The 26,229-nt window shown below is 35.3% G+C and overlaps 2 protein-coding genes across 7 annotated transcripts in view; one reads left to right on the top strand and one right to left on the bottom strand.

The window, feature by feature from the left end:
• Window positions 1-1,196: 1,196 nt before the first annotated feature.
• On the top strand, window positions 1,197-21,687 carry DIMT1 (DIM1 rRNA methyltransferase and ribosome maturation factor). Of its 3 annotated transcripts, XM_090276306.1 has the most exons (13): window positions 1,197-1,478; window positions 1,825-1,898; window positions 3,223-3,309; window positions 5,935-5,996; window positions 6,079-6,172; window positions 6,258-6,307; window positions 7,366-7,489; window positions 7,625-7,717; window positions 8,772-8,836; window positions 9,470-9,533; window positions 10,591-10,697; window positions 12,172-12,197; window positions 21,579-21,687. In XM_090276306.1, exons 1-13 carry the CDS (start codon window positions 1,400-1,402, stop codon window positions 21,677-21,679), a joined length of 1,026 nt encoding a protein of 341 aa, XP_090132432.1. In that variant the 5' UTR covers window positions 1,197-1,399; the 3' UTR covers window positions 21,680-21,687. The 3 variants fall into 3 exon arrangements, with proteins under 3 accessions (XP_090132432.1, XP_090132433.1, XP_090132434.1); XM_090276307.1 differs by lacking the exon at window positions 21,579-21,687 and having other exon boundaries at window positions 1,199-1,478; window positions 12,172-13,249; XM_090276308.1 differs by lacking the exon at window positions 1,825-1,898 and having other exon boundaries at window positions 1,415-1,478.
• KIF2A (kinesin family member 2A) overlaps window positions 14,113-26,229 on the bottom strand; it is a 64,737-nt gene continuing 52,620 nt past the window's right edge. For 2 of the 4 annotated variants that reach the window (XM_090276301.1, XM_090276302.1), the window contains exons 17-21: window positions 24,657-24,770; window positions 23,605-23,755; window positions 20,220-20,321; window positions 17,857-17,992; window positions 14,113-15,806 (exon numbers count right to left, since the gene is read on the bottom strand). In XM_090276301.1, the coding sequence (XP_090132427.1) occupies window positions 15,721-15,806; window positions 17,857-17,992; window positions 20,220-20,321; window positions 23,605-23,755; window positions 24,657-24,770 (589 nt within the window). In that variant the 3' untranslated portion in view covers window positions 14,113-15,720. The remainder of the gene's footprint in view (window positions 15,807-17,856; window positions 17,993-20,219; window positions 20,322-23,604; window positions 23,756-24,656; window positions 24,771-26,229) is intronic. The other 2 variants (XM_090276303.1, XM_090276304.1) reach the window with 1 other exon arrangement.

Raw genomic sequence — 26,229 nt, 5'->3', positions numbered from 1 at the left:
CGGTGCTATGATCATACCTTTTTTAAAGGCTATCTTCATAATATAGACCTAGGTACAAAATGAGGCTGTCACCTTTACAATATGATCTTCAGCAAGGTATTATACTTTTTTGTCCTTCAGTGGACAAATGGATATAATAAGACCTATTTCAGAGAACGGTTTTAAAGTGTTAAATGAGATAATATAACTAAAGCACCTGGAACCCAATTGATGAAGAAATAGTTCCATTATTGCAATTATTTTCAGGTCTCCATCTTGACAGAAAGTTCTTTAAAAGCAGGGATCGCGTCATGTTCATCCTTTTATTTCTAACATTTGACACGGTGGCTGGCACACTAGATTCTCTTGATGAAATAGGTAGTTGAAGATGCTATTAGGGTATATGAATTTTCTCCTGAGTTAAAATTACAGCAAAGAAAGACTAAGGTTTGGGAATGCACACAATTAATTGCACAGGGAACAGTCAGCTTTGGTAATGACAGAAAAAAACTTGCTTCAAGGAAAATAGGGTACACACAGAAACATTATAAACTGAAGCCATTAATCAGGCAGGCAAAACAGGCATTGAGCTTGAACTCATGAGCTTATGGTTGTATACACTGGCCTATCACAACTATACTTACTGAATTGAGTATTTTTGTCTCTCTCGTTGGAATAAACTTTGAGAAGAGCAGTTTCCTATTTAACTTTGAATCTCCACTACCCAGCAGTATTTAATAAACAGCTGAAGCTCAATAAATGTGTAGGGAGAATGACATAGCACAAAATGAAGCGAAGTGACTAGTAGCTCTAGTGGAACTAGACACTTTACAGTCTCGGAATTACTTTCCACAACGCAAGAAGCAGAAAATTCACTGCCACAAAGGAGCAAACTCCTCATTCTAAGATCTTGGGTTTCCCACTGCAACATGTGCTGAGAAACGGAGCGAGGTACGTGACAGAAAGAAGCCTTCTTTGGACATCAGTGATCCCTGGCGTGATAAAGAATCCGCAAAGCATAAACACATTATATAATTCAAACCTCCTCCACAATCTCGAAAATTAGCTGACCAAAACCTATTTAATTGTGCGCAGAGACAGGCCACGCCCCCATATCCAAAGTGGCCAATCCAAACTTCCAGAATCGGTATCGCGGTGTCTTCTGGGATCTGTAGGCTCCCAACGGTAGGCTTTCCTCTAGCACGGACTACAATGCCCGGCGGCCACTAAGCTCCAAAGTCTGTCCTTTTCCTGTGTGTGGAGCCTAGGAGATACCGGGGGCGGTTACTCATCTCTCTTCCCTAACCCGGCTGGGTGTGGTGTGGTTTGTGCGAACTGTGATTCCCACGTGGTGCGGAGACTTGGTACCCAGCGTCGGTTTTCGCTGACCTCCGGGTTTGTGGGCCGGCTACCTGCACAGATGCCGAAGATCAAGTCAGGGGCTAGCGGCCGCCGCCGCGATCGGCAACAACAACGCCGCGAGCTGAAGAGCGTTGGAGGTGGGTCAGTCAGGGGGGAGATCAGGGCTGGTCTGGTTTTCCGGCAGTTCCAAGCCTGGGGCGCGGACAGAGTTCTGGGCCCGGCCAGAGAGGGTAGATAGGAGCCGTGCTTCTGCAGCGCGCAAGTCCCGGGATTCCGGGGGCGCCGGCCGCAGGCCCTGCTCGCTGTCTCTGGTTTACTTTCCTAACGGGATGGACTTGGTGTGTCAGTCCCGGCTCCAAGGACGACGTTGGTGCCTCTTGGCGTAGAAATCTTCCGTCCACCAACCCGCTTTCTCCTCTGGGACGGCCTAATATCTGTCGAATTTTAGTTGGAAAATTAAAGCTGTTTCATGTTTTCTTTCAGGACTCATGTTCAACAAGGGGATTGGGCAGCATATTTTGAAAAATCCTCTCATTGTTAACAGCATTATTGATAAGGTGGGTGTGGAAAAGGAAAGGGAGAGTTATTGGGTAATTATTATTAGGAATATTGAAGTGCTGAGGAAATGCCTAGAACAAAATAGATGCTCTATAAAGACTCGTTTAATGAATTGAAAAATTGTCTAGGTTTCACAAGCTGGCTTTGCCATGATTTGCGTCATTCTGCGAGTCTGGGCTTCTACTAGTTCCAAGTTATTTTTCTTTCTATAGATTGTTTACTTCGTAGCTGAACATTTGTTCAATTCAAGATTATTATTATTCCCAATCACTTTTTCTAGGCATTATCTGTAACTATTTTTATATACTTCAGAGCGTAAAGATACATCTAAACAGACATCTTAGGAAGTTTATTTCCCCAGAGACATTTATATGATTCAGTTACACATATAAACTATTTGGAGTATTCCACCTGTAGAATGTTCCCTTATTGTTATGGATGATTCGGTGCGGACATGAAATACAGGAGGTGCAAATTACTTTTATAGCTATGAAGGAAGCATCCCTGAGCTGTAGAAAGAGCATTACACAATTAAAGGATCTCATCCTGACTTTCTGTTACTTACAAAATGAGTGTGGTCCTAGCTTTGTAACATTTTTGGCTCATGGATTCTTTTGAGCACCTGATAATAGCTGTGGACCCCAGAATACCACAGCTGTGTAAATACAGACACCCACTATTGTGTACAATTTCTGGTTACTCCTGCATCCCTAAAAACATACATGGGTTGAGAATTCAGAAATCCTGGTACAGCATGCTATGATTCTCAGGCAAGTTCATTATATACAGTCATTTCCAGTTTAAACTTACTGATTACAGAACTGGTAATAAGATGCTATTGAAATCATTTCCAAGGTAGAAAGTAGAATGCCAATCCCAGAAAGAACTGCTTTTCCTTTTTTAAATTTTTAAAAATTTATTGATTGATTTAAAGAGAGGAGAGACATAACAATTTGTTGTTCCACCCACCTTTGCATTCATTGGTTAATTCTTTCATGTACTCTGATCCAGTTCAAACCCACAACCTTGGTGTATTCGGACAATACTCCAACCAACAGAGCTAGCCGGGCAGAGCTATTCTGCTTTCCTCACTCGTAATGTTTTCTGACTCCTATTGCCCCAAATTAGGATAGGTGTCAGTTTTCCACTTGTACCAAATGTTTGACAGGTTTTTTAAGTGTATAGATTATGAAGGAATTCCTAAAAATGAAGTTAGAATAAACTTTTAACTGAGCACTTCCTAGCAAATCTATTCATGTGTAAATTAAATTACGTGTTCAGATGTGCCAGTAAAGTAACGTGGTGGTTTGGTTTTATTTGCAGGCTGCCTTAAGACCAACTGATGTGGTGCTGGAAGTTGGACCTGGAACTGGCAATATGACAGTTAAGTTGCTAGAAAAGGCAAAAAAGGTAAAAAGGACTTTATGTTTGGTATCAGAAATGATTATGTGAGTAAGCTCAGGTGGTTTACAAATATGTCTATTTTAATTAATTGCTATTATTTGAATAGTAATTCTTTATCCTTTGCCAGAAACTATCTTAGAAAATATGGATGCTGAGGGGAGAGAGGTATAAGGAGACTAAAGGTAATATTTAAAAAAATACAATAAATAAATAAAGGTAAAAATATAAATAAAAGAAAATATGGGTGAAATTGGTAAAGGTGGTCAAAAGGTACAAACTTCCAGTTATAAAATACCTGGTGACTATAGCTAACAATACACTACTGTATATTTGAAAGTTGGTAAGAGAGTAGATCTTAAAAGTTCTCATCATAAAACAAAAAATTTGTAGCTTTGTGGTGATGAATATTTAACCAAACTTATCTTGGAATATATACATGTTTTCATTATGTTGTATACCTGAAACTAATATAGCATTACATGTTAATTATATCTTAATTTGAAAAAATTGAGTAAAAGAGGCCAGACCGGTGTGGCTCAGTTGGTTGAGTGTCACCTGCAAAGCAAAAGGTCACCGGTTGTATTCTGGTCAGCGCACATGCCTGGGTTGCAAGTTCAGTCCCTGGTTCGGGTGTGCACCAGAGACAACCAATCAATTAATGTTCCTCTCTCACAGTGATGTTTCTCTCCCTCTCTTTCTCCCTGCCTTTCCCTTTCTCTATACATAAATAAATAAAAGCTCATAAAAAATTAAAAATAGATTAAAAGAAAATATGGGATATATTGATCAGTAAAAGAGAAACCATAATAGATATCTCAATACAGGAAAATTAGTATATGGGTTGGTTACATAGTTGTTATAGGACTAAAAGAATAAAATAAGAACATTGAGGTAATCCAAGAATAATAATTGCAAAGAACAGCTATTATCTCTAGGCTCAGAGAAACAAAGTTAGAAAGTTGGAGTTATTGAAACCTAGAACTTTGGAGGAGATCTAAAGAGCTGGAGCACAGGCCCATGAGTTTGGAGTGCTACCTGGCCACTGCTGGTACCTTCTTTGTCTCTTAGCTGACCCAATGTCCAATTAAATGAAACCACTATTGTGTCCTCTGGTAGAACTAGGTAGCACATTTTAAAGCACTTATTTGAAGAGAGTTTAATGAAGAGACTATTTACAAATTTATGGCAGAGGTGCCTCACATACCCTAGGCTCAGTTGGAAGTTGCTCTGTCCAGCAGAGGCTTCGTGACCACGGCGGAACAAACTTTTACCTAGGACATTTCATTATGTCTGGGGGAAGGAAGGTGGCTGCCTCTCTAGTGGAGAACAGCAATTAGACCTTCTTCCCTCATGCCTTTTATTGAGGAGGACACACATGAGAGATACAATTTCAAGATTCATGAATCATCAATAGTTTGGAGGCGTTAGGATTACAGTTAACAGTAACAGATTACATGTACTAGTACAGAGGGTACAGTGACTAGTCTGTGTCAGGGTCTATCAAACATCTTGACGCCACACTGGCATTAGGTGCAAGGTTTCATAAATTCCTTGCTAGAGATTGTTTATGTTACATTAATGATAAAGCAGAGCAAGTTCTAAAGCATAATAAGCATTCTTTAAATCTAATTCCCACGGAAACCCTGAGTGGCTTTCGGTTATGTTTCATATGTAGCCTTATGTTGAGACTTAAAGACAAGCACAGCCGGAATGCCGGCAGCAGTCATGCTCAGGCCGGGGCTACAATTTCCTAAACCACAAGGAGCTGTTCCCTGCACAGATTGATACTTTGTAATGGTGGGAATAGGGTTAAAAGGAACCAGTAAGCATTAGTGAAAGACACAGGGACTAGCAACAGCAGGCAACAGTTACCATTCAAAGGACTCAAGGGGCAAGAGGAGGCCACTGTGTTACTGAACCACTGAACAGGGGCCACTGATAGTAGAACACAGCCTCTGTCAGAACACCTCCAAGGCATGGGCAAGCCTTAGGAAATACTCAGCCTCTGTCCTTGTGCTCTGTAATACTGGTTCCTCTCTGGCCGATCCCAACCAAAAGTCAAAGAGCAAGGGAGCTGGACTGCATCACTCTATGGGGCACAGGAAAAGCTGGAGAAAGGAATCAAGAACCACATAAGCTAAGCAGCACATAATCTACTCTGTAGACATGGACTTCCTGCAAGTCATTAAATCTCAGCTGTTCGTGAGTTAAAATTACATTTTAAGCATCACCTGGTATCCCTGTACATTTACTTCTGAAAATATCTATTCTATGTACTGTGGACTTAGTAGTTGAGAGAAATGATGTACTCATTCTAGCAACAGTGCTCTTGTCTGCTTGTGTCTAGAACATTTACTACACAGACTTCTTGTGTAATTTTTCATCTTCTGTTCAGTTCCAAACCATGGAGCGAGATGAGCATGATAATTCTGTCTGTTATTTGGGTAGAACTTTCTAGCTGACCACATTTCTAGGTGGTGTTTTTTGTTGTTTGAAATGGTAGAGAACAACTGAAGAAATATTGATGATAAAATTGGGAAAAAGAAGTTTAATTCATGTAAATCATGTGAGAGTTACTATTGAGATGAGAAAAGTTTTATACTACATAATTAAAAAAAATTTTTAATTTAGGTAATTGCCTGTGAACTTGACCCAAGGCTAGTAGCTGAACTTCACAAAAGAGTTCAGGGCACGTGAGTATTCATAATAAAATTAAAGTGCATTTGAATTTCATGAAACAATATTCTTTTTTAATTATGTTTTTCTTATTATCAGACCTCTTGCCAGCAAACTTCAAGTCCTGGTGGGTGATGTGTTGAAAACAGATTTGCCATTCTTTGATGCATGTGTGGCAAATTTACCTTATCAGGTACGTTTTCAAATTGTCAGGAACATTATGTTAAATGTTTCTCTGGTGTGTCTTTCCCAGAAATAACTAGTTAATTCTCTTACAGATCTCTTCTCCTTTTGTCTTCAAACTGTTGCTGCACCGACCTTTTTTCAGGTTTGTGACAAATACCAAAGTGACTGCCAAAAGATTGACAGTTTAGGCCATGAACACAGACAGCCAAAGATGGAACTTAGTTCAATTGAAAAACTACTGGACAATTTTTGTTGTTTTTTTGTTTGTTTGTTTTTCTTGTAGAAAATACAATTTGTGTAGAGGTCTCTCTCTCTTTTTCTCTTTATTTTTCCAATTGATAGTTATTTGGGGGAGGTGTGGTGTAAGTCCTGCTTCTGAGACCAGACGACCTTTCTCTAGTTTCTCTAGTTTCTCCATTAGCCTGGGTTAGACTTTTCATTGCCCTATGTCTATACAAGCTCAGGGGCCTTCTCAGGTGTTTCTAATACAGTCTATACCAATTGTTTTCAAACTGCAAGTCAAAAACCTTAGTGGTTATAAAATAAATTCGGTGCATCATGACTTTATTTTTTAATGACGCGGAATAGAATATATCTGAAGGTATTACGTACATGTGGCCCAGGTGATTATAGTTTACAAAAGTTTTTTTGTGTGTTATCTGGGTTGCAATGCCAAATGTATTTCTTAGTGTGGTCAAAAAGTTTGAAAGTTGAAATCCAGCTGTGAAAATGATCATCTTATGTTTAAGAGCCTCCAAAAGTCTTCCCATTGCTTGCTGAATAAAAAAGAAAACCCACATTCTTTAATCTGGAAACCACTGATTTCACAACCTTCCTCAGCTCTTCTGTAAGGGTGTTTGTTACCCCATGAATGCAGTTTGTCTATTGTTTGTTTGGGTTTTGTTTTCCTAAAAGGGGTGATATAAATGAGTGCTGATCTGAAATACTTTCTCATCTGATCATTGAAGGCTTACATTAGCAAGGCATGAGAGGTACAGACATTATAAAATAAAAAAGCCAACTGAATCATTTTGTGGTAATAAAGCTCAGGCTCAGTATTCTGCTACCTTCCTGCTGGACTGTCATGAAGTGCAGATATTGCTTTGCTCTGTTTCCCACCCAAGAAAATCTGTTGGAAGTTCAAACACATTTATAGTTGAAAGTAACCCTTTTCCATATTCCTTTCTCTTGTCTTTTCAGATGTGCAATACTTATGTTTCAGAGAGAATTTGCTCTCCGACTGGTTGCAAAACCTGGAGATAAGTTGTACTGCAGACTTTCTATTAATACACAACTGTTAGCACGTGTGGACCATCTAATGAAAGTTAGTGGCTACTATTAAAATAATGTGATTTAACTCATCCTTGAGCATCTAGTGGTGCTGTCTGTGAGGACAGCATATTTGATTACTAATTTCGTTTTTTTTGAGAGGACTACTTAAACATTTTCTGATTAACAGGTTGGGAAGAATAACTTCAGACCACCACCAAAAGTGGAATCCAGTGTTGTCAGAATAGAACCTAAGAATCCACCACCACCTATCAATTTTCAGGTGAGGTCAAAATATTGGGTCATTCAGCATCAGCCTGCTAGCCAAGTGTCGCTGGTTCGATTCCCAGTCAGGGCACATGACTAGGTTGCACGTCAGGTCCCCAGTTGGGGGCACTAGTGAGAGGCAACCACACAGTGATGTTTCTCTCCCTCTTTCTCCTTTCCCCTCTCTCTAAAAATAAACCAAAAAAATAAATAATTAAAAAAAAAAATCCTGGGTCATTCAGTAAAGGGGAAAAAAGATTTCCAAACTGGACAATGTGTGTCTATAGCAGCAGAAAAATAGAGTCAACTTAAATATCCTAACAGGAAGGTGTTAATTTGACACATCTCCCTGATGGAGTAGAAGGAATAATTTGAGTCAAAATAGTTGTGAAAACCACATAAGTGCATAGAAAATGTTTGCAAAAGTTAAAAAGATTAGAATGCCATTGCATTTTCCTGAAGGTTATAGCTATGGAAAACATGTTTCTATTTGAATAAGACTTGGAAAACAAGTGAAAATAGTTATAGTAGTATTATGGGTAACACTTTTTAATCAAAATTCTTGTCTTTGCGATTTAAAAAGAGAAAGAAACCAGATCACTATATGAAAAACTTTAATGCAATCACTTGGAATAAAAACGTGATTGCTTTTGTGGTCACTAACTGGTGGTAAATGCAGTGATCTGTCAATTACCCTTTCAAGGAGGTTTAGGTGTGTTGCCCACAATATATTCTAAATCATGTTTGTTTTGAATCATGCTTTTTGAAAATAACAGATGCCATATGACACTTTAGATGCCAAAATGCCATATTGTTTTTTGTTCAGGTGTGGAACAATTATGTATTTTTTCTAATTTTTAGAATTGAAGATAAAATATTCAGTGAGGTGTACAAGTTCAAAAAAGTGTGCATCTTACTTTTGCATATGTGTCAGCCAAATCAAGATAGAGAACATTTTTATCTCTCCAGAAGTTTTCTTCCAGTTTTATATATTAAATGACAAAATAATACCTAGCAGTCCTAGGAAGGAAGTTTGAGGTTTTTAAGAAAATATCCATCTTCTGTTTCAGGAATGGGATGGCCTAGTAAGAATTACCTTTGTTAGGAAAAACAAGACGCTCTCGGCTGCATTTAAGTAAGTATTTAATAATTTACAATGTCTGAAGAACCTGTGCTCTGGATACTGTGCTAACTGCTAGCATTTGGTCCTTTTCCTGAACAGATATCCTGAGCATAACGACTGTCCATGTCCAGACACACTTTAACTTTTTAACTGACTTTGTACTTTGGGCAACAGTCAGTTAAAGAAAGTTCCTGGAGTTGGGAATTAGATCAGGTTTTTTGGCAAAAAAACAAACAAAAAATACCATACATCTGCCTAGATTTTCCTTGGAAAAATGGAGTGATGATGAACCCCTTCCACATTTGTGTACAATTCATTGAATTTTATTAACTTGGAAAAATGTAACAGCATTTTGGGGCCTAAGAATAAGAGAGATGAAAAGCCATAATATTAATTTGTGTGTGTGTGGATGGTAATGTTTTGTGGAGTCTAGAATTTCCTTAAGAATTAGAGATGTTTATTAGGACTTTCTTTAATTTTAAAATATAACTATAGTTTGTAATTGTTTTATAAGATTAAGTATTCAATACCTTTTTTAGTTTTTTAATTTCATCATATGAAACATAGATTTAATCTTACCATAAACTGAAATTATTGATAATCTCTAATTTTGGAATAATAATAGTGATGTCATTTATGCTACAGGTCAAGTGCAGTACAGCAGCTATTGGAAAAAAACTACAGAATTCACTGTTCTGTCCATAATACAGTAAGCAGAAAATATTTATTTCAATTATTTGTTTTAAATGTCCCTCTCATTTCTTTTTATCATTAAAAGATTCTTTAATTTTGTACATTCCAAAAGATTCTTAAAAAACAGCATGTAATGTATAACTAGCACAACTTGAACAGATCAGTGCTGATGTATATTCTGTGGAACAGAGCTGAACAATTCCACTCTATCTTTAACCACTGACGGTTGTTTTAGCCAGAGATTCAGCTGAGTCACAATTTCCTCAGAGGTTTAGGCATGTGCAGTTTGTTGAGTTTAAAGTAATTGTGACCATTCCTTCTTGTTACCCATATAGCAATTATAAATTTAAAGTTACCATTTCTCAGTAACTTTAATACCTAGATATTGATTAAAGTACAGACTAGATTTCTGGTTGTGAGCCTCATGCTTCTTAATCATTATCAGTGCAACATTTTTCTGAACCAATTTTGTGTTTGTGAGCACGCATACATATCCATATATAACCACTATGTGATAACTTATTCTTTCAAATTAAACAACAGATAGATCAAAGCAAATTTGCCTTCTATATTTGGACTCAGATCTTATATGGTTTAATGTACCACATTGCTACCTCCATTTTCTTTTATGGACATTGCCTAAGAAAATATTAAGCAAGATTAATAAAAATCTTTGGATTAAAAATGTGAAGTGTGATATACTTAGTATTTCTGAAGGGCTGGAGAGGCCATCTCTTAAGAGGAAAATTAAGCTGGTAAAATGAGATTTGTGCCAAGAAAATGAGTAAGAATTGCTTTAAAATTAGTTTACAGCACAAATTATTTTTTTATGAAGCCCAAAACTGATAGAATATATGAGGGCAATATACTTAACTAATTCAAGGCCTTCTAAGTATTTGGTATGTGCTAAAGATCACTTAGAGATCAAGTTTTATCTGCACAAATAGGCTTTCTAAACTGACGTGGACAGATCATAACTATTTTATGACTTACTGAACTAAAAAACAAAAACAAAAAAGAGTCAAGGTGACTTCATTAAAGATATGTTGTTCATTTATTCCGAATCTTGATAGATAATACCAGAAGATTTCAGCATAGCAGATAAAATACAGCAAGTCCTAACCAGCACAGGTTTTAGTGACAAGCGGGCCCGTTCCATGGACATAGATGACTTTATCAGGTAATTACATTTTTCTTTTCCTAGGTGTTTACATTTCTTTACTGTGACACCTTCAGATTAGAAATGTAAAGGCTTTTAAGCGGTGTAAGGTGCTACCTGGGAATTATTGCATAGCACTTCCATGGCATGGAATAATATTTGGTGTAGAAGATGGATGCTAGGTAGCTGCAGCGGAACGAACATTTTCTTTAAGAACAGTAATAAGTAACAGTCCTAGCCTGGAGATAGCCTCTATGTCAATGTGTGTTGTATGCTCCTACCCTAACTCCCGTTCCTAGTCATTTGTTTGTCTCTTCAGGTAGCTTGTAAGGCAGAAGAATGATAATACTTAAGAGCTGGACCTCACTTTTTTCCTTTATTGCGCATAGCTATTGTTAAATAGACCTTAGGCATAAAATAGTTTGTTACAATCATATTTGGTTATCATTTTTAAGTGGTTTAGTAATAGTTACTTTTTTTTGTTTTTTAATATTTATTTTTAGAGAGGGGAAGGGAGGAAGAGAGGGAGAGAAACATCTATGTGTGAGATACATCAATCGGTTGCCTCTCGCATGCCCCCAACTGGCCTGCAATCGAGGCATGTGCCCTGACTAGAAATCAAACCAGGGACCTTTTGGTTCACAGGCCAGCACTCAGTCCACTGAGCCACACCAGCCAGGACTTAGCTAATTCATTTTTAAAGTGTCCACATTCTAGGGGCTAAATAAAAAATGAGGGTAGATTGTTACAAAAGCCATTGATTGGTTTGGTTCTTCTAAGCTGGAAACACAGTTCTATATAACAAATAAATAGGGTTTATATTTTATACTGGCAGGTTAGTAATACTACTGAAGTAATCTTTGTTAAGATGTTAATCCTAGGAGTTGAGTATTATTTTTAAGTACCTACCTTCCTTTTTCAGACATCTTAACCCATCTTGACCTGTTCTTACAAGACATCCTAAGTCATCTCAGGTCTAAATAGAAATATTTCATCTTAATTTTTTCATTCTCACCAAATTTCTTCAAGGTCAGTAAGCATATGTAGTTTGTTAACTCGGATCTGATTAAGTATATAGGTACACAGATTTGAACTTTGGCAACAGTGAGCTCAGAGAGGAAGAATAGACATATAAGATTAGCTCTTCATCTTCTTGTTTCTAATTCCAAATAGGTTCTTTTTCACCTACCATGTTGAAACAAGTGCTCATGAGCTCTTAGGCCTGGGATAGTAGAGGTATAAGATAATTCATAACTTAAGACATACAGGCTATGTGACAAAAGGGGGCACCAAAAAGATGTGATTTTAACCAATATATGTCTTATAAATTTAGTTGACAAACAATGTTCCTTTAATGACTGGTGTTAGAAGTGGGTGAGTTCATAGGTTTGCTGATGTGTTCATGTTTTAGAATTCATGGTATGGGAACTATATGCCTTATTATGTGGTGTAAATTAGCTTTTCAATACCATTTCATTTTGGTTTCTTTTTTCAGATTATTACATGGATTCAATGCAGAAGGTATCCATTTTTCTTAGGTCTGGAAGACACAATTTTTCAAACTCAAAAGAAACTGGAATTATATATTTTTAATAATTTGAGAAGCTGAATTATGCTTTTCCTCCATTGGGATACTATTTTTGATTTAATACTACTGTTGTTATCAATTATCACTCTGAATTTCTAGTTAAGTCGATTTAAGTATCAAAGTTTTTTGGCTTGAGTTAGTTTTTAATTCTTACATAGGCCAGGGGCCATTCTATACATGATTACGTTCAAGTTCAAGAGCCGCAGACACGCACAACTTTACCCTTAAACTTACCATTTCTAACAGGTTGTTGTATAAAGATGTTACTCTTCTATTTTCTATGTTATATATTACTGTGAGGACCTCTTTAGACTCTCAGCTCTTTAAGGCTTTGTCCCTCAGGTGTGAAGTTGAAATATGCTTAACTGAGTTGCTATTCCCCATGCCATTTCTTCTTGTTATTTGTGTGTAGAGCAAAACGATTTTCTTAAAATGTTTTAATTTTGTTCTGTTTATCCTACACAATTTCTGTCATTGCTTACTCCTAGCCTGTAGCATTAGTGTATACATTAGGGCTCTGGGTAAGCCTGCGTTGTCTACTGAGGCCATATGATGCCCCATATATTACTTCTGAGCATGATGCCTTACCTGTAAAAATGAGGATGCTCAACTAGAATGTGAAATGAATAATAAGAGTTATGTTTTTTTTTTCCCTTGGGGACATAGTCATAAGTTTAATGAAATTTTCCAGAGGTTTGTAAATCAGAACTTGATTTAAAATTTAAAATCTCTGTCCGTTGACTCCAAAACAAGCAAAAAACCTCAACCAGTCATTTTCCCACAAGTATTTCTGTCACTTCTGGATAATTACTTTAAGCCAGTTCAAAAATGTATGGTTGAGAATTTCAATAGATGTCATTACCAAGTCTTAATTTAGCTACTATGTTTAAATCATTATCAATAGAATACTGATTGTTAATGCTCTTTATTAAAGAATTATATATAATAGCTGGTTATTTATATAAGGAAATAAAAATATCTTCATTGATACTTGGCTTTCTTTATGCCTAACTTAACAGGAGTGTTTCCAAATTATTTTAACAAAGATATACTGAGTAAATCTAGAAGGGAAGTTGTTTACCTAAACAGATTTTTTTTGAAATCTGGCCTCAAAGTGATATATTAAAATATTCCTATATAGTGAAAATAATGTATGTTCTAAGTTACTTACTAATAGTGATATCAGCTTTCAAGACTGAGAAAGTGAAGAATGTTTAATTCAGATCCAAAATTTTATTTTTAAAATAGCTGCATCAAGCTACTTTTGCTTTATAAATATTAAATACACTTAAGAGTAGGTTTTTAAAAATATCACAGAACTATTCTTCACAAAATTCCTTTGTCTTATCTTTATTCTTATAGGAAAATTTTAAGATTTAATTCAGCCTTCCCTCTGCGCCTTAGTAACTGCTGGGTTTGTCCCTTTTCTGGCTTTTAGTTTTCCCTATCTGTAAAACTGAAGGGCTGGATTATACTACCAAGACCATTTCTGGTATACTGATTTTTTATATACTTTGATTACTGATCAGAATGAAGTCATTATAGGATAAGGCAGCAAATTTGGATATAAGGGGACCTTCTAGAGATAGTGCCCGTCTATCTTAAATAATGAATTAAGACTAATTTGTTGTGCTTTACAATGAGCAAGCTCACATCTTTTTATTGCCCTTTGAAGGCTGGTTAGGCTCAAAAACTACCTTTTTAAACAGACTCGGCAAGGTCAATAGTAACAGCTCTCCATTCTTCTTTGAAATAAAAACAAATAGAACATATCTTACAGCTGCAAGAAAACCTGAGTCCCTTCCAAAACAAAGGTGATTATATTGAAAAAAATTATCTCTAAACTCATTCCATAGATTCCATTTATTAATAAGCACATTGTGAAAATCTACATTTGTTTTAGATTTCAAGTTTACAGAGGAGCATTTCACCACGGTGTTAGGATTTCCCACAACTACCCTCTTAGTTCAATGAAGTGAAGTAGGGAATCTGGCTCATGTGACTATTCATAGTTTCCCTTTGGCCCATAAGAGTGAGCTAGTAGATATCCTTGGGAGACTTTTTTGTTGCTGTTAATCTACTCCTGAACTCTCCTAGGAAACTGAGGGAAACCTCCTAGAGAGATATATAAATCATTTAACAAAATATTTACATGAAAAGTGGCCAGTTTTCTTCCTTGGAGTAGCAATCTGTAAAAATAAGTGCTACCATTTAAAAAGTAGCATACCTTAGACCAGTTTATTAGTGAGAATTTGGTGATTCTCATCAAGTAATGGTGAGACAATCACACATTAGGTAATGGATGGAGCTTGTGTTAGATCTGCCTTTTAAGGCAAAGTCAATTTCTTTCTAGCTTAATTCTTTTTCAAGGGAGTTACTGTACTGTCTACACTTGGCTTAAACTAACAGTTCTATTATGGACTACTTTCAATGTATTATGTAAATTTTCATGCATCAGAAGCCAATTTCCTTTAACAGTACATTTAAAAGATACATTTTGGGGTGCTAATGGACACTTCAACTTAAGTAATGGTATTGGTAAGGAGCAAATTGCACTATTAGTCTTGTTAATAACACACTGGAACACACTGCATATATATGTATTATCCTAAGATAAAACTCTTCTTGGAATTTCATTACTTTTTATTATACACCAACTAGTTTATATTTTAGTTTTTTACAAAGAAAATGCTAAGAAAATTATATCCACATGTTATATGTTTTAAAATCATAATTCCAGATTTCTTTACATATAAGATGGAGTGGTCCAGCAGCTATGTCCACTGTCACAGACTTTAGTTCCATTCAATAATATGGCACATCCTGCAAAATTAACTAGCAACACACAAAAAATGTCTCAAATACAGTAAAAATGTACACACAATAAAGGTAATTTACAACAACAAATAAGGAATGTAATTTAAGTTGGCTGTGCTTCAGAAATTTAGGGTCAATAGCCTTCGTCAAGGCACAAAGCAGGAAGAGGTGAGCACAGCTGTCTCTAGGAGTGGGCAAGGTATGTACAATCACATATGAGGTATGCATGCACGCAAAGGATTCAAAACTGCTCAGTCTTGCTACGAAAATTGAACTGAGTTAAAAGGAAATGCTGTGGCTTCCCCCTACTATTCACTCCTGGATCAAGACCACAATCTTCATCATATAGAAAATAAAATTGGCAGGGATCTCCAAAAGTAAATCACTATTTGGGTAAATGAAACAAAATGCTTCACCATCCCCAAATCTTGGTTGTGCCTCCTGGACTAAAAGCACTTTGTAGATATAAGTTGTGTTTCACAAAATTGAAATGTCATTCAGGTGAAGGGACAAGACATTTTCCACAGATACTTTAAATTCAAACTTTCAAATGGCCCTTACAGCTGAAACTTGTATGTTAAAATAGTGAGGGTTCTAGGGTTCTGGGGTTCTGGGGACCCATTAGCAGTGAATGCCAATTTAAAGGGCACGGGGTCTCTTCGGGTTGATTTGCTTGCTGGCTTGCTCCTCTTCTTGTAGAGCTGCACGAAAAGATTTCACTTTATCTTGGAAAAAGAAAAGAACAGGGAGTAAGTATTGCATTATACGCAACAGGGTATACAACTTTATGGGTCCTATCAAGTCAGCACTCTCATAACCTTAACTCAAGATTTTTCTTTTTGTTCTTTGTTGTCCAAAAACTCGAACTACAATAAATACAATGCTCAACTATAGCAGCAGTTTAATTATGAATTCCTGGAAATACCTATTTTTTCCTGTTGCCAACAGTTTTCTGTTATGTGACACATTTTACAGTGTTTTACAGTGTTCAGTTTTAATTTATTTACATTCCCTTCTGAGTGTAGACAGGCTATTACCTATATGTGTAAAATATGTATAGTCAATCTTACTAAACTGTAAAATAGACATTTCTCTCAATTTTAGAAAATTTCTTTTCCCAATTACTATTTTACCTTTTTCAAGCTATGAATTTTAAAAAAGAAATACCACTTTTCTTTATCATGGATTGTAAAAGGGGAGAGGGAAGGGGGATTACAGGGTAATGCATTTCTTGGTCTTTAAATTCTGTCTTACCATCTATCATGTACTGATTCAGAGTCACTTAAGAACAAAAAATTGGTAATTAAATTAAATTGGCAGAGGCAAATATCAGCTATCGGCTATAAAGATGAGGTATCTTCCTATAACAGTGGTTCTCAACTGGTGTGATTTTTGCCCCACCTCTCCACTCCGGGGACATTTGATAATTTCTACATTTTTGATTATAAAAACTGGAATGGTGCTACTATCATCTAGTCAGTGGAGACCAGGATGCTGGAAGCACTGTGCAATACACAGAACAGTAACCCGCAATGGAATTATCCAACAAAAAATGTGTTAATAGTGCAAAGGTCATGGTCTTCTGGAGAAAGATAAAAATTTATTTTCCTTCTCTAGAACTACAATGATGTTTTTTCTAAAGCTGACTTCTAAAATTTAGGAAGGAATTTAAGGATGCTGGAACTGGTGACTGCTAATGTAATAACTCCCAAACTTCTTATATTAATACCAAAATTATCTTTGGATAGTAAAAAACTACTTTTCTAAGAAAGGACCAAATAATACAATATCTAGATAGTAACTTCTTAAAAGTTATGGATATGCTTGATATACATGAATTCTGATAAAACTAATGAACAGAAGTCAACTAAATTGAATGCTACATATTAACAAAATATTAGAATGCATTATGTTCTATCTTCTGAATAAAATGCCTACAGAAAAGTTGTGAGTTATGGCAGATTAGAAAAATGATCAAAACACTTAAAATCAAGACTTGAATATGAAGAACATGAAAAACAAAAGTAAATTTTAGAAACCCTACATCTGTAAAAATAGTTCTGGAATTAGGGGAAATGGTCACTGCTGACTTCATAGGGTACAATATCAAATAACTTCACAAAGGACCTGGTTTTAAAAATTAAACTGCTTCCGATCTGATTTCCTGTTGCATTGCATGTACACACACAGATAATGACTTGCATATAAATGGAGATAGCTAATTTGCCAATGCCGAAGAAATCAGTACATACAATAAATGCATATCTGAAGCTGCAGATAAGCTAACTGAAAAGCCAAACTGACATGATGTGCGGAAGCCACATACTTCCCTTCCTAAGCAAAGCAGAATGGATATTTGTCTTGAAAGCTTCCTCTTTTTCAAAACAAGTGTTCAAAGGGAAAACATGACATAAGAAAGGAGGTGTGGGTAACAGGCTATAGATTTAATCCCAAGAAAATAATTCTGAAAAGCACTGACCTACTAAACTAAAAACACAGACGGGTATATAAAATTTATAAATTTCTTAAAATACATTTTCCCTCTATAATCATATCTTCTCAAAAGACTGAAAGAAAAAGAAAAGACTAGGGAACAGTTGAAATGATACTCCATGTTTCTTTTTTAGAAAAACCAGAATGGTTAGTGTGTCTATTTACCTTTAAAAAAGATGTTAAATGTTGCCCATAATTTTCACTTAAGATGTGCTCTTGCAAATACTAAATACATACAAATATTAAGCAGATTTCAAAACACTAAAATGAAAAAAGAATTACCCCGCAGTTCTGTTAAAATGTCTATTTTTTGCTCAAGAATAGCTTCAAGTTGTGTAGCATATGAATCTACATCATAGTCTACTTCTTCAGTCATCTCTAGGAGAGCCTTTTCATCTTCTAACCATCGAATAGATTCCTAAAAGGACAAAAATTCAATGAATCTAGTAAGCCTCATTGTAAGATAAACCAATTCACAAATTTTATATATCATCAAATATACTCAAGATGGTTTACTCTAAAACATTAATAACCATAAAATACCTTTACTTACAGAGAAAAATTAAGTATTTCTAGATTCAAACACATGACAGGCCATGCAAGATGACTTCATTTTTCTACCTTAATTCTACCTTATATATGTGCGTGTGTTGGGGGAGGGGGGAGCATGGGGCAGAGGATGGAAGTTTCAAAACCTCAACAGCTATCCCTAAAACAGGAAAAGAATGGGTATAAGAAAGCTACTGAGCAATTTAATGAAGTCTATGGTAGGTAGCCTAGAACTTGTAAATCATCTGTAATTAACACATCCATCTGGGACCTCACAGAGGCTGAGCCAAGAGGTACCCCTAAATTCTAAACACTAATCCTTCAAAATAATTGTGACTATAAGGGACCAATGGATAATCCAGTCTTACAGGAGTCAAATGAACCACTAAATAGTAGTTACTCACCGTTCATAAATGCTTCAAGGAAACTCATGCTTAAATGATTTTACATATGTGTAATTTATGAGTTTCCCTATCAATGTCTTGAATCATCTGAATTATTTAACAAGGTCAGATCATTCTGAATTAGAATTTTTGAATATAAAAAAGGACACTGTCTAACTTTTTAGGGTACATACAATTTAAAATTTCCAAACATCAATGCAATCTAATGGCTAATTATAACCAGACTATGTATCATTAGGCAGAAAGCATTAACTTAGGTATAGATATGTATTAGAAAACTACATATGTTTTGATTAAAACACACCCCAGGAGTTTTTCTTCCTTCAGCTACATACTTAATTTTTAAAACACAAACCTTATTTTGAGAAATGGCAGATCACAGTATGGAGGAATAATAAATGGAATTGTAAAAAGAATACTAGCTTGAAAGTCAGAACATGCAGTTCTGCCAATAACCAAATAAAGAACTTTTAAAATCCATCATAAAATAGGATAGGAGGAAATAATTTTTAAATGACACCCTGTTCCAAAAGGACATGATTTTTAAAAAAAATTACAAAGGCTCTTTCATGATTTAATCTAAACACAGGCCCTCTAAAGTGATTCTCACGATAGGGTTTGACTAAAACTAAGTTTTAATGTATATCCTATCCGAAAACAATAAAAGTTTCTTATATGCAAGTGCTTGAATGCCCTAGAGCTGAGGCACATTAATAATTGTTTATAGAAGATTTCTTCAAAATCAGAGAAGGAATACAGGTCAATAGGGAGAGAGTGAATTATTGTTTACTCTTTTCTCAGGTTTTATCGTACTGTAGAAAGGCAGGGTGCGAGGTGGGGGTGGAGAGACAAGCCAGTTGTACAGTTTCTGTAACGATGTCCCATCACTTCCTCATAGACATCACCCTCCAGGACAGTTTCTTGTTTAAAGGGGGGGTTGGGTTGGGAGGAGGATCATACAGTAAAAGTGCTTCTAATAGGTTGAATACACAGTGAAATGAATACTGTATCCAAGGCATTACTGCTACACCCCTCACTCATCTGCCACAGACAGCTCAGTCAGAGCAGTAAGTCTCCCTTTCCTAAAGCAGTTTTCCTTTTCTGCCAAGACAGGCACCTCCTCAACTGTTCTGATACCCATTATTTTTAAAGAACACTTTGTTAAATATTTTTATAGAGAAGGGAGGGAGAGAAACATCAGTGTGAGAGCAAAACATTGATGTGTTGTCTCTCTCACACCCCCAACCAGGGACCTGGCCCGCAGCCCAGGTTAAGTGCCCAGAGCATGAAGCGCACTGGTGACCTTTTTCTTTTAGGATGACACCCAACCGAGTCACACTGGTCAAGACGCTCTGATACCCTTTAAAAAATTTTTTTCTGTACTGCTGTCCTGACTTGAAGACACTCCAATATACTGACCTAACATAAAAAAAGGGATATTGGAGAGCAGTTCAATCCTCTAAAAATGGACAACTGATAAAAGCAAATAAAATGGGACAATGGTAGTAAATAAACTAGATCTTTAAAGAAAGGTTATTTGTATTCAAAGTTTGACATGTCATATGCCCTACAAACACACATCGGTATACATACAAATGTTTTTTAGACTTGTGTGATAGTCCAAAAGTTATGAAAGTTTTTAGTTAATTTCTCTAAAGAAACATTCTGATGAAAGGTCCTGTCTTATTTTACCTGGAACACTGCCCTGTGATCTTCTACAACTTGTTCTTCCATTTCTACCATTTGTGAGACAGCTTCATGGAAAGTAAACAGTTGTGGAGAAACCTCTTCTTCCTTAAAATAAAAATAGTCTTAAAACTAGGACAGTTTATATTTTAAATGTTATAAAAAAAGTAAGTTTTCTATATCATTTATAAAAATGTATTTAGAAACTGAGGAAGCTTGAATGGCAAAGCCTCCTAAAATATACTATGAAAGGCAAAGCCACAATTTCTTTTTACGGGTCAAAAATATTTAATGTGACATTCAAAAAGACAACCAAACTTAAGCATATCAGTAAATGATATTTTTCACTTAGTCCAGGTGCAGTATTGCAAAATTACCCTAAAAAAAGCGATCTCTTTTAAAATAGTACAACTTCTCAAAAATATCTTTATTGCTGATCTCAGTATTGTTTAATTTTCACTAACAATTTAAGTCATAAATATCTTAAATTTCTTTTCCATTGGAAGAGAGATGTATGTTTTTCATGACCGTGACTATCAAATTGGTGTTCTGAAAGTCTTAATTCTTATTAAATCTTAATTTCTAAATTTCATTACATAATTTGTTTACTAGTTTTCACAGAAATTTTAATTGACAACTCAAAACTTCATTTAAAAAAACTACATACATATACAACATATTCATATTTTGTTCCTACAAACTTCTCTGGCCTTGCCTTCTTTTTTGAGTATCTTTTCCAACTCCAATGTCTGTGATTTGTTTGTGTAAAATGTTGCTTCAAAATTGTTTTATCTGAGTAGAAAAAGCAACATTTTAAAGCTAAAATACATGATGATAAATATTTGTGCATATTTTGGTTAAATATATAAGTAGACATTTGATTCCTTCATCAGTAAGCTACCACCCCTAAAAGTTTATATAGTCAAGTCGGCCAAAGAAGTTTCTATCTTCTTTTTGGGAAAAGAGGCACCTGTTTTTTTTTTTTTAATTGGGACATGTAGGCATTATTCTTTCACATTCTCTCTGATAAACACACACTCAACTACCCTCATTTTATCTGCCCACCTCTCCCAGCCAAGCCCAGAATGTCTTCTTTCTTTCCTTTGCTTTACGATTTTATGCAAGTTTGTAACACTTCCTACTCAGAATTATTTTTTGTCTATACAATTACTTCTGGAATTTTAATGCATTTGATTATTCTCCCTGTTTGTTTACCTGTATTAGTTTTATATCTAGCACATGTCTTAGACCCTATCCCATTTTAATCTACCTCGTTAGACTTAATATGGCAATAAGAATGTGTACACACTAGTATCAATACTTAACTAAAGGCTAATGCTGATTCATCTCACAATACTTCCCTAGGGGTGGCCAACTTGAAAGAAATCCACACTCTTAAATATGGAGGAGGCTGCAAGAACTCATCGTGGCATGCTCAAAGCCTCTGCATTACTTCTTCAAATTAAGGTCCTGCACAGACTCAACAGATACGAGAATAACATGGAAAAGGTCTGCTATAGGGAGTGTCTATATTGATAGTTCTGGTTTTCCATATCTCAGGTAGGTACCATACCTGGTGCAATGCAGGGTTTTAATAAAGGTTTTATAAGTAACTGTAGTCTCCTTCAAAACTTTTGGGGACGGAGGACAGACTAAGGTCAGGATATCATTTTTAGTTCTTTATGTTCGACGGTCCAAGGTTTAGAACTTTTACTTTAAACCAGGTTTCTCAACTTCAACACAGCTGACATTTTGCGGGGAGGAAGACTGTCCTGTGCATTGTATGACGTTTAGTGGCTTGCCTGGCTTCTACCTTCCAGACTTGGCTGTCACTCCAGTTGAGATAACCAAAGACGTCTCATACATTTTTTTCCTGAGAGGCCAAGTCACTGCTGGTTGAGAATTGCTACATTAAACCCTGCTTTATTAATAGAGAGTAATTTGGAACATGAAAATAAAAAGTATGTCCATTTGTATTATAGACTTTAATAATTGCTAAGAAAAGTTATATTGTTTCCAAAGAATACAGGGGTGGGCAAAAGTAAGTTTACAGTTGTGAACAAAGAGTTTATTTTTGTATTATTATTATTTTATTAATTGTATTATTTTCCATACAAACAACTCTAAACCTACTTTTGCCCACCCCTTATATTTCTCTGCAGCTAGCAATAAATTTAGTTGACATAAGATTTAGCTCTGAAATAATAAAGATCCAAGTTTCAATCCTGCCTAGCTTTAGTACTTACCACTTGTATGATCACAGTCAAGTTATTTAGCCTTTTAGGAAGTCAGTTAAAAAGCAAGGATAATTATAGTACCTACTACATCAAGTTGTGAGGATTACATCAGATAATAAACGTTTAGCAAATGTCTTGAAGTAAGCAACTAATAAATGCTACTTTTTATCATTATGAGAAAATGCCAATATAGAACTTAGTGTGAAATGAATGATACAAAATGATCCAGATTATACATTTTGAAAAAAGTAAAACAACTATATTTGTATAAATAACTTTTACATCTTACATACAGTATGGAACCCCTCAATACAGTAAAGTAATTATGTGAAAATGTATATTATGTGTCTTTATTTCTTTACACATTTGTCCTTATGTAGTGAGCACATATTTTTGAGTAACTGGGGAATCAAAATTTTAAATTATGAAATGTCAATAAACAATTCAAACATAGAGAAAGCAATCAGATTAAACAAATAATAGCATTTTGCCATGTTTGATTTTTGATGTAGTTCATGCATCCTTTTAATATATGTGCATGAGTCCACAGTTAATTTTGTTTTTAAGCTTAATATATGTTATAGTGTATGTATAATTCTTAAACCTTTTCCCCCTACATTACTTTAAAAATGCCTGAGTGTTAATATCAGTATAAAATCTGAGAAAAAGAAAGTTTAGATTGGGGGCCAGTCAGCATACTTTCTTAAAGGGCCAGATACTACAAATTTTGAGCTTGTGAGCTATATGGTTTTTGTCACTTCTGTTGTGGTAAGAAAGCAGCCAGATAGTCCATAAATGAATGAGCATAGCCATGTTTCAATAAAACTTTATATGTAAAAACAGATGGCTGGCTCATAGCCTATAAAGGCATACTTTAGACGTATTGCAGTTTCAGTTCCTGACCATTTCAATAAAGTATCTTAATAAAGTGAGTCCTAATCTTTTTTCTGGTGGAGGGTCTTGCTTTCAATTTGTAGAAATAAACTGCAACATCTGAGAAGTGCAATAAAGAGAAGCGCAATAAAGTAAAGTACGCAATAAAGTAAGGTATGCCTGTAGTTTGCTGACTCCTGGTTTAGATGATAGATTTCAATGATCAAGTTGTTACTGATGAAATGAAGATTATATCATTACAACGGTACTAAGTCACTCACATTTTGTTCACAAAGAAGTTTTAGATCATCTCTCTGAGGGGAACTCCCCACACCCCACTGGGCCTCTAACTCATCAATCTGATTTGGTGGATGGTGCATTATTGGACGAACATCACCAGCAGCAGTTGGATCCACAGTCAATTCTTTCACCCTATAAACACATAAGAAGTACCTAAAATTATCAAAGACTTATTCAGAGTAACAAGAATATACCAACTTATTCAATATAAAGATAATTCAATTAACATATTAAGATTGATGATGTCAGCTTTCCAGATCAAATTTACCTGAAATCTGGCAACACTAAAAGGATGCTTAGTTGTATAACTTGACATATTAATTTAGGTAACTTTACAATTACTTCAAATATAATTATTATGCATAATAAATGAGAATTATAAAGTATATAGATTCATTATTTCAAAGTAAGAGACTGCTGCTGAAATTAAACTATATGAACAGAAAAATGCTAACAATGGCACTTAGATCAATAAATGAATCTTTGCCAACATCAGAGAATTTAATACACTTTGCAGATTTTTGGTAGTTCTAATGCTCAGTTTAAATAGTTACATGAGCAATAATCTTATTCTAATGTATAAAGATTATAAAATGTGAGTTAGTCACATCATAAAAAAAAATGTTTACCCATTGTACTGAATTTACACATTTGGGAGAGTGTACATTTTCTAAGTCAAAAAGATCCTTGTTATTTCCTTGCAGATAAGGAAATTACAATAGCATACAGAATAAAGAAAAACTTTTCATTTTAAAGGAGGGTTATCTTTCAATGGTAAATTTGCAGAGATGACATCATCCTTAAAAATGCGAGGAAAAATAGGAAGCCTGAATTCTAAATCAATATTTTAAAGCAAATAAATTAATAAAGTACACAGAAATGAAGATCATGCAGTACAACCATCACCTGCCAAACAAAATGAAAATGAAAAATAAAATGGTTGAGGACAAAAAATGTAAATGAAATATTTATACACAGCACAATTCAAATGAAGCTATTATAATAAATGTCTTATGTACAGAATGAACTAGACCTGGTAATCGAAGGAGAAAAGTCGTCATACTCATAAGAAGGAGAGAGATCAGGGCGACTGCCACTACCCTGTGAGAAGGGAATGTCTGATGGACTAATTCCAAACTCCTTTACTCTGCAGCATCAAAACAGCAACAAATTAAGAGAAAATGCTCTTGTAAAGACAGCAATGCATATTTCAAATGTGCATTTAGTACTCAGTTTGATTTGTTTAGCAACGGATATCAACATTGTAGTGACAATGTATTTAGGATATTTTTTAAATAATCCATTTTAAGATATAAAAACCTCTCTGTCCTAATTCCTTACAACACAGTCCCTTCCTTTCTGATATTTTCCCCTTTCCTCATTATCATATTAGAAGTTTAACTAGACCTTCACCTAAATTCAAAATGCCCCTTATTTACCTACATGACCACTCAGTCTAACTTCCTTGTGCAATCAATACCATGAGTAGTTTATTAGCATTAATGAGTCCTCAACATTCTTGTAGTATTTTCAAACTGAACACAAGACAATTAAGTCCTAATGGCATCCACTGTTTGTAATGATTAATTTCTTTTTTTATGCATATAGAATGGTATTATCTATGAAGCATCCTTTGGTACCAAATGAGAAAACAGTCACTCAAATAATTTTGTGTTTGGTGATTCAGATGAAAAATGCCAGTTAAGAAAAACCTTTAGCAATGGAATTTAAATTGCTTTTGCTAATGTCTCTACATTATATTTAACCAAATTATGGCTTTTCTGACCCAATCTTTGTGATTCCCTATGTTCTTTTCGAGCCAATCCCATTTCATAATAGTAGGCAATATTTACTAAGTACTTCCTATATGTCAGGTATTATTAATAATTTTTAGGCATTATATTCTTTAATACTGAAGATAACCTTTCAGATGAGAAATTACCTCAGAGGACTACAGTATCTTACCCAAGGTCATTCAATGAGAATGGGGCATAACTGAGGTTCAAACCTAGCTTTTACTATAAATCTTATGTTAAACACTTCACATACTAACCATATTGTTTCTTTCACTACTTCTCTTAGATGGAACTAAATAAAATTACTGTTTTAAGCATCAGAAATAGTAATATATGTCAATCTAATCGTTTAATGTACACCAAACTAATGTATTTCTTCTATCTACAAATCATTATTTGACCTATTGGTAATGCCTGTGCGAAAGGTTCAGTACTGGATTCATCTACCTTTTATCCTGTATAGTCACACTGGAAAGCTCATTTACCACAGATGCTGACAAATCTAAGTTTCTAATACTATTTAACTTGTTTTACTCTCAACCCCATTTCTCATCTTATTCTTTTAAGAATCTCCTATTGCCCTGGACAGTGTTGTTCAGTAGATTAAGTGCTGGCCTGTGAACTGAAAGGTCACTGATTTGATTCCCTGTCAGGGCACACGCCTGGGTTGCAGACTGGGTCCTCGGTTGGGGGCCTGCAAGAGGCAATGAATTGATGATTTTCTCACACATTGATGTTTCTCTCCCTCTCTTCTTCCCTCCCCTCCCCTCTCTCTGAAAATAAATAAAATTTAAAAAGAAAGAAAAGAAA

The sequence above is a fragment of the Furipterus horrens genome, unplaced genomic scaffold (assembly GCF_987537825.1).
Source record: "Furipterus horrens unplaced genomic scaffold, mFurHor1.1.pri manual_scaffold_5, whole genome shotgun sequence".
NCBI lineage: Eukaryota > Metazoa > Chordata > Mammalia > Chiroptera > Furipteridae > Furipterus > Furipterus horrens.
The sequence above is the reverse complement of the archived record's forward strand: the minus strand, read 5'-3'. Positions and strand labels throughout refer to the sequence as shown.